Genomic DNA, 9,647 nt, shown 5'->3' with positions numbered 1-9,647 from the left:
CCAAGTAGGAAGTAGTAATTCTGCACAAACAGTTGTTGTAAAATAAAAATAAAATTGTTTGAAGAAATTTGAATTTTTATACTATTAGTAGTTGAGTGATGAATAGACATTACCGTTCCTTATTTTCTAATATCCATTTTCGCGTATCCTATTGATATTGTTTACGGAGCAAAACCTGTTTGGTTTCCGGTTTGCAGGTGAGCTGAGAAATGGGACAGTGTTATTAACGGACTTATTTAAATTAAGGGGCTAACACACAGAAACAACTTAACAGTGGCTACAACAAGTATGTCGCTCTTCAGGACGAGCTTTAGGGTAAGTATAGCATATGTTCTGAATATGGTAGCCGTGCTCTTCTTAGAACAAACGGCCAACTTTTATTGCATTCTCACCTCGCAGTTAGCACCTGTCAAAACCATGAAAGATGCTGCTTTGTTGTTGTACAATGCTTATTGTGGTATGCGGGCAGCAATCACATATCCATATATGATTTTCTTTATCGCGTTAATTACATAATTAATGCTGAAAAGGAATCGTGCTTTTTCACTTTCACAATGCTATTTTTTCAGGTCTGAGGCACATGTACAGATTTGTAATATCGTTTTGTCTGTTAGACCTCATTCTATACATATTTTGTTGTTATATAACATGTCCATGCTGCTAACCTTTAGTCATTTGATATCTGGTCATAGTCCATCAAAAGCAAGAGTTAAAGGGCCATCAAGGAAAAAATCTTCGTTATCATTTTTTATGTATCAAGATGATGTCCTATGTTATGTTTGAACATTATTTTGACCACATTTAGGTCTAAAATTTTATTTGAGTTTAGGGGTTTTAGAGGGGAGAGTTGGTAACACTGCCTATGCTCATACCAAATTGACTTGATGATGACCTAAAAAAACTGCTGGTTATGTATCGCTATAATGAATCAAAGATGGATATAATAGCTGAGAACGCTTATGGAAGTTGTGTTCGTATCAAAAGCAAAACCAGACACTTTTTTTTCTTTTCCTCTTTTTTGTTTGATTTTATTTATTTTTTGTTGTTTCTTGAAATGACATGAACTTATGATATGGTAAATTTCATTAGATCTTCTTCTTCACGACACCCTACTCCATCAGTAAAGTAATTGACAATTATGCTTGATTTGGAGTAGGGGGCTTGCCTAGACATGTGAAGGGGTTATATATAATAAAATGGTGCAGTTTCCTTTTTTTCTTTCAAAATTTTGTAATGATAGGAATATATGATAAAATTTTTCAAAAAGTGGTTTTGTGTGGGGTTTGATGGCTACCTGTATAAAAGATATGTGACATGAACCCCTCAAATGAACTATGATAACTGCTACTTTGACAGGAGATTCTATCATGATGTTGCTCTTGGAAAGAAGGAATATCTGTGTGAATCCTTTGTTGCATTTATGAGTTTAATGTAAGTAGGTATGCTTTCCTTGATCTGCTGGGATTTTTACTGCTGCTATATATTGTACAGGTCATGAGGTACATTTTTGTATATAGTTTTCAGCCTATAAGTCAGACTGATCTGATCATGAATATATAAATATATGTATATGGCCAGTTTGATTGACCAGTTGCCCAGCAGACCATATTCATGGTCAGTATTTATAACACTGACCAATATATTAAGTCATCATCAGGTGTAGGCGTTGATCTGTCACCATCAGTGTAAAATTACAGGTAACCAATTAGAATTTTATTGCAGGTCAATATAAAAGTACACATATGAACATAAAAAGGGTATATATACACAGATATAGATGTATTGCTCAATATATAGGTCACCTGTAAAGTTCAGAGGTCATATCTCTGTTTAGGTTAGGGAACAGGTGTGGTGAGTTGTCATATGGAAAGAACAGTAAATAGGACATGTAACCTGTCAATCATTTTGGTGATGTCTCTTTCTGTGAATGAAATGTACGAATGAATCAATTACCTTTTCAGGCTATTTATTGGCATTAGTGTAATCTGTTACGTATCTTGTGATCAAGATTGAAGATGTCTGATCCTTCGATCCACTTGGCTGGGTCTATATACTCTTCGTTATGTGTACACTTACTTTTGCCTTCTGGCTGGTAGATTGTACATAATTTACAAAAAAGAGTGATAGTCTGGGATCTTGGCTGTGATATATAATTACTTTAAGATACAGCTTTTGAAATTACAAAAACAAAAACATTCTGAATTATAAACTCTCAAAATATTGGAAGTAAATAACTTATTAGTTAGGTCAGTCTTCAAACAGGTCATGATAAAGATTCTACAGAAGGCACACGAGTGAACAGCACCATTTGATACAAATTTGGATTCAGGTTGAATACATTAAAGCCAGACATTAAAGTACACTGAATCATATAGCTGGAGGGATTAGTATTGAAAATGTATCCTTAAAATAACATGCTTCTTTTCCAAAAAGACTTTCATAGTTAAGATCTGTGAAATATCTAAAGGTATTAATGATAGCTTAAACTATGTTAATTGGTTTCCCACTATGATGTAAGTTCTTACTAAAGAAGCATTTACAGTTAGATTGTACAGTATCGCACACACATTAACAGCCAACAGTTAAAATCTGTTTCATTTGGGCCAGCATTCTGTCTGATATAATTACTTGGTAGCTTTTACACTTATAATCAACTGTTACATATTGTATATTACATATGTGCCAAAGCCTGCCTGAGTCAAATGAGAAACATGACTTTCCTTTCTCTGTGGATCTCTTGAGTGCCAAAAACAAGTGGTCTTCCTGCTCATCAGGCTAAAAATAGTCCTAAGTAGTGGGGATATATATTCTGTTTGCGAAGAGATGGCAGGAAACTAAAAGATGTTGTACATTTAATGAAACATTCCAGAGACTCAAGTGTGTTTCGTATGAAACTGTGAAAAAAATCATATTTCAAGACTGGTGTCAACCAAGATAAGAGAAGAAATTTATCTGATGGAGTTTAAAAGTGTTGCACTGTTTAAATCATCATCTTCATCTTGGTTTAGATAAATTCTAGGTTTGAGTAAGACACAAAAGCCAACCAGGTGGCCTATTTTGTGTAGATTGTTGCGATATCAATAGTGTTTCGTGGTAGTGTTTCAAAGTATTGTATTACAATTAGTGTCAAAGTACATTTGGGAGGAAGCAATCTATATTATTAGTCAGAATTAAAATCTTAACAGATAAACAGATTTGGTTTCTGGAAATTCCAGTCATTATGAAGTAGCTTTCCTAAAAATTTGAAATTCTTGAAATCAAATGTTCATTTAAAATAAAACAAGATATGCAAGGATTTTTCAGTACATAGTAACACTAACTTCAAAAGCATGGTCACAGATGAACGTTTGTGCTGTATATTGCAGGGGCTAAATGTATAATTATATGTCTCTGTTGACTTGATGAAATACTGATACAGAAAATCCTGGTAACTGTCAGACTGTTATCAACATTTACATAAGATCTAGGTCATGATGTCTCCGACTGACCTAGTTAATTTCTTCAATTTCCTTCATATTATATCTAGTATAATACTGTATGCTTGTATTATACACAGAACTATTAAGCCCTGGACAAATTTGTTTACCTGGAATGTCAATATTGTTATGTTTTCTTTTGTTGTTATCATAGGCTTTAGACATGGTGATAATAATCTTTACTATATCACATTATCTATGTAGTTGCCAATATATACCATTCTGTTCGCATAGTTATCTTTTGTAAGATGTTTTACTAGTGAGTTCAGAACACCATTTCCAAAACTTTTGATGCATCCATTTACAAAGAGATATATTAAGTCCTAAAATTAAAATGCATCCCTTAGGAAAAGCATGAGTTCTGGACTCAAATATTTGAGTCCCAAAATCACTGTTGCATGATGCTTACACATAATGCATGTATATATACATTTTGTGGATCAGATGAAGGACATGAGGAAGTTCGTGTGCTTTAGTATATTTTTATTGGTCGTGATCAAGAGTGCCTGAATGTATTGTTGTTAAAAGAATGGAATAAACTTGGTTCTTTAAATTTGAAGTCCAATTTGAAGTGCAATGTACACAAAAATGTAACATTTAAGTGGGAATTGTGCAAGCCTGATATTATTTATACTCGACTATCTTCAGTATCTGTATATTGTACCAGAAAAGTAGTTATTAGCCTAGAATATGGTCTGATATATTTCACCTGTGGAGGTAACTCATCGTACCTGTGAGACCATCCATGTGAGATTATCAGCTAGATCAGACTAAATTGGCCCTGTACACCTACATTATACATACATGTACAGTGTATTGATGGTGCCAGATGCTAGCGTGCATGGTGGGAAATTTTCTTTCAAAATTGAAAAAGCATTGTCAGCTTGATTGTATGATTAAGGAAAATATACAAAACTTTGTATAGTACAAAAATAAGAATATAACAGTATATTTAACTTTTTTTGTCTGCCTGTTTGATAAGTAGGTTTAATTTCTGTGTAAAGTTTTTAAGGAATGATAGTTTTAAGTATGATTTAGAATTGAAAATGAAAGATTATTGTCAAAAGCCAACCAGACATTTCTTTGGTTAGTTTTCATTAACATGTTATAGCCACACAATTACTGGAATTATTGATAGGCTGGAACTAAAAAGCTACATCATAACCTTTCTTTACTTAATTTCTGTACATCCAAGTTAGATGAAATCTTCAGAGTATGTATACATGTATATCTTGTTTAGTTGACAATTATCTCGTATACGCTTCGTAATGATTTGTCACTTTAATAACATTGTGGAAGTGATTTTATTTTAGATTAATGGTATACATGTATATTGAATTATCTTAAGTGAATTGATATCTGCGGAATGTTTCCTTTATCATACACTTTTTTTCAATATTAAATTTGTGAAAGAATAATGTACATAATAGTTATAAATCAATATATGTTACTGAACTATTTAGGGGTTACTGGTTTACAAAAATCTTTTCAGTCACATTGTTTGTAAACAAAAAAACATCTGTTCAATCAAGTTGGTTGTAAAAAGATTCTTTTCAATCATGTTGGTTGTAAAAAAAATTCTATGCATCACAACATGACGTAGGAGTGTTGATGAGCTCCTGTTGGTGGTTTTACAAGTATGCAGATTGACTTGAAAGACTTGACTTTGATGGGAGGGAAGGAACCTTTAGTTGGTATCAGTATTAAACACCTGGATTTCCCTCTGGGATTTGAACTGATGAAAACTTCCTTAGATCTAAAGTCATGCTACACCATTACAGGAACTGTGGAAAGTTGGCAGCAATGGATTGTAGCTGGCCTTCTTTGGAATGTTATCTCAATGTTTTACTTTCCGCCTCTTCTCTGGTTGAACTTTGACCTCTTAATCATGTTCTGCCAGAATTAAAAAGTTAATGGACAAAACAGTTCTATCATCAAAAACAAAAAAAAAACATTGTGAGATTAAATGGAAATGGGATAATGAATTAAATTTCAGCAAGTGGGATTAAAATTGTTATTTTTGCACAAGCCACTAAATGTATATAGGCTGTATTTATGCTCTGTTAAAAATTCTCAGATGAAATATAGATAACAAGGTAACTAGCTGTATCAATGAGATCTGATATACTTTAGATTTTTTGACTATGTGGAAGTGTGCACATGTAGATAATGAAAATCTGTACTTAAAAATGCCAACTAGTTCTGTTTCACTTTCCGATAAGACACCAGGGCTACTTGCTTGAAGTCAGCTGATGCTTATCTGAATGTCACACAATAAATAGCCTGCTGAAGGGATTATACATGTCTCGGAAAGTCTGCCATGACATTGAAGAGACCAAATTAGATCTACCCCTATCACAACACATGATTGACATCTATAAGTCGTTGCTTTCTGTACTTTATTTTCTATCCTTGGTGTCCCTCTCGACAACCATCCTCATATCTCCCTGGCTGTTGCAAGCACATTAAAAACAACAATGATTTTTAGCAAGAAATCCATATTTCATTTATCCTCCTTCATTTCAACTTGTATACATATGAAGATGATAAATCTGAAAAGATATGGCCTTGAAAGGGAAAGTGCCTCCAGTCTTTTTCAAAATATAAGCACTCAGAAATTATAGCTTGGGGTCAGGACATGTCATCAGAACAATATCTTGATATTAATAAACATTAACAAGTTATAGTTATTATTAGATATGGCAGCAAATTTTTCATTCGAATTTACACATCTATTCGGTAATGTATAAGAATTTGCCTTTTTTCAAATTCAATCCATAAGGTATCAAATTGACTTATTGGGAAGGAAGTTTTCAGAGATAAGTCTAAAAATCTTAAGATCCTCAAAATGTTAGGTAATCTGCATACCAGTGTATGTAAGATAATTTCAATTTGGGATGGGGTTGATCATTCTACAAATACTCTTGAAAAAGCCTCGTATATTAAAGAAAGACAAATATATGTACATACACTACACTATAGCATAGATTGTCTGCTCATGTAGGCTCTTGAAAATGAATTGTCTGACATGATTGTATCCAGCTGTTGCACACAGGTTGGTTTGAAAGTGCAACAATTAAATGCATGACAAACTTTATATCATGCTTTACTAATACACAAGATTTTCATGCTTTGTACGTACAAGTTATAAAAAATTATCATTATATGGGCGGACGTTCTTAAGGTGAAATTTGTAATATCACATTAATAAAGAAGTTGTCAAAGTGTTTTCCTCAAAAAGTCACGACCTTAAGAAGGACCAATTATGACTAAGTATTTATAGTATGCAGCATTATCAACTCAAATGATATCACTAGATTTGGCTCAGATATCATCTTCTTATATAGTTATATCTGTGTGAAGTTTTTCCTGAGATGAAACAACGTTACAACCGTGATGCGATGTCGCTAATTAATGCTCTTGTTTCTCCTTTTTCGCATCCTAAGCACCGTTGATTATAACACTACAGTGCGTTACAGAAAAGGAAAACCAATTGATTTGATTAATTCATAATGTACTGTATTTATTATAATTAACACATGGAGAGTTCGATTTTATTAAAAAAGAGGTGTTTAAATCAGCTGAAATTTTAACTGAAACTTCCACTTTGTTAAATACTGTGGCTTAATTTTCTCTTGATTCTATTTGATTTTATTGTTGTCTTTAGCTCAAATAGCTCTTTTACCTCAAAATATATACTTTAATTATTTATCTTAGAATTATAAGAGAAGGTACATTGAGGGAAAGGGTATTTACTAGATTAAATACTGTATGATGGTGATAGTTTATAATTAGGTAAGTTACAATAGGAATTGTTGATTGTCATCAGCGAGATGTTTCCTTTCCTAGAAAACACATTAACACTGCAGATATATACTGTGTATGAGACAAATGCATCGATGGCTTCTTACATCATATTTACAGAAGAAAAAAATATATTTGGCATCAAATCAATTAAGACATTTGTGCACTCTTGTCAGGATAGTTAGAGAGTAGTGGGGAAGATTAGATGGGCTTGTTTGGAGTTTTAGAAATAGTAGAGAGAAATTGTACAATCAATCTAGATTCTATTTACATAGCCGATTTGCTCTAGATATATTCAGTCTCTGGCCATGTCAGTTGACCTTGATGGCATTTGTTAGTGTTTAAAAAAGATTTTGTGTAAGCGTTTTGTTCTACAGGGGCATGTGGTAACAGGCTGTGATAACCAGGGTAGTTTATGCTGTTCCTGACTGGAATGGCCGGAGGAAAACACATGTGTATTGTAATCATACCAATTGATTGCAGATCAAACGGTTGCAGCCAACTACGTATGACGTGATGGGAGACGAACCAGTCGGAATAATGAAATCAATATTATTCTGACATTGCGGTGTTAAGCAGTTTTAGCACAATATGTATACACATCCGGACAAATCAGTGTTTGTTGGTCCTGCTGGGACTACAATAACACAACAACAACTTATACATTTTGCATGTTTGGATCAAAGCAATTAGGTGGTTGCTAGTTCCTTGAGCAATCATATTTTACTTATCTTATGTCTACTCGCAGTGGAGGGAGGATGATATTAGTGTTGTTCCGATTAATCGATTTAATTGAGTATCACTTGTTTGAGATGTTTGATCAGTTAATCTGTAATCGATCATCGTGATGTATGAAAATAGATTATTTCAACATTGAAATTATTTTCAACATTAATAAAATTATTTAAAAAAAAAAAAACAATATTTGTTTATATTAAAAAGTATTCTGTGCAATAAACGAATAACAAGCACACAAAAAGATGGTGTAGGTACACAGTTTTAGTAATTACGTGAATTGCTATTAAAACATAACACAAAATATGTATTTAGACTTGAATAATATCCAAAAACAGACAATCGATTTTAATCGATTTTAATTGATCATCGATCGGTTACACAAGTTGATGATCGATCAGGAATTTTCAACCGATTCCCAACACTAGATGATATGGTCTTGGAGGTGAAAAGTGATATGGTTCTTTTTGTATGGTTTTTAAATGGTATGGCTCTGTACCATGAGCTGTTTGTAATCAGGACTTATAAGTAATCACCTGTAAAACCTCCAGCACACAAAACACTATACAGGAACACTGGCAATATTTAAAGGTGCATGTATGTTAATAGACTGTTTATTCTGGAGTAAATATTACTTTGCTTGTTTCTTGGGTTTCTGCCATTTCAACTATTAGGGTTATTTTGAGTTATCTCCTTGTGCTTAATGAAGTAGCTGATGACTATTTCACTGAACAACATATTGGAGGCCCGTCCCAAGTCATCAGAGGTTCCATATTAAGAGGGTAAAGTGTTTCGTCCAAGGACTTATTTACCATGATCACAATGATTGGTCTACTTCTCAGGTTGCTGAACCACACACCTCAGTTCTTCACCGATAAAGATTGCATTAAAGATGAATGAATTATGATTGGTGATAAGAACTGTCAATCACTTGATCAAAAGTTTGGTGATTTATCATCTTTTACATTTAAATCTTATATCAATTGATCATAATTATGGACAAATGAAAGTGATTTACCAGAATATTTCTTAAATGAGCCTATAACTGCTAGTATTTACTTTGTAATTTAAAGGCAATTAATTATTCGGGTTCTTGGGCTGTATATTATCAGAGAATGTGATTTATCTACCAATTAGAGTCCAATCATAGCTGAATTAAATTCCTCTGTTACACTCTGGGTGTGTAACTTATATAGAAGGGAGATAATTTCCAGGCAACTATCATTTTAATATACACAAAGTCAGATTAAACTCTGAGATAGAGAAAGTCAGTCAGGATCGGGTTACTTATAGAGATCGTCGTAAAAGGTAGACAAACTTGTCAATTTACTGCTAAAATGTTGATGGAGTAACAGTTTGATGTTAAAGTTGGCATAATTTATTTCTTGTAGTCCTTTTTTGATATAAAATATTTACTGAATTAAGACAACCTTTTGAATATAAACTAGTGATGGGGAATTGGTATAAACTTGACATATTCAATGATCAGTTATAATTGGAGAGGCTTTGATGTAGTTAATCGATTACATAATCAGCTGTGTGTGTTCAATATTCATATAAAGTTCATGCATTCTTCAGTAAGGTAACATTTTTTTTTGTAACTTTTAATCTAAGATAGCTCATTCATTTAGA

At 32.9% G+C, this 9,647-nt stretch overlaps 1 protein-coding gene across 2 annotated transcripts in view; it reads left to right on the top strand.

Annotated features, from left to right (window-relative positions):
• Positions 1-233: 233 nt before the first annotated feature.
• LOC132547209 (nostrin-like) overlaps positions 234-9,647 on the top strand; it is a 50,143-nt gene continuing 40,729 nt past the window's right edge. The window contains exon 1 of one of the 2 annotated variants that reach the window (XM_060210974.1): positions 234-315. In XM_060210974.1, the coding sequence (XP_060066957.1) occupies positions 289-315 (27 nt within the window). In that variant the 5' untranslated portion in view covers positions 234-288. Of the gene's footprint in view, positions 316-2,976; positions 3,020-9,647 lie in introns of those variants that run through there. The other variant, XM_060210973.1, reaches the window with a different exon arrangement.

This window comes from Ylistrum balloti, unplaced genomic scaffold, assembly GCF_031769215.1.
Source record: "Ylistrum balloti isolate Yb309-2 unplaced genomic scaffold, AGI_CSIRO_Ybal_v1 Utg369938, whole genome shotgun sequence".
NCBI lineage: Eukaryota > Metazoa > Mollusca > Bivalvia > Pectinida > Pectinidae > Ylistrum > Ylistrum balloti.
This window is presented reverse-complemented; position numbering and strand designations above follow the sequence as displayed.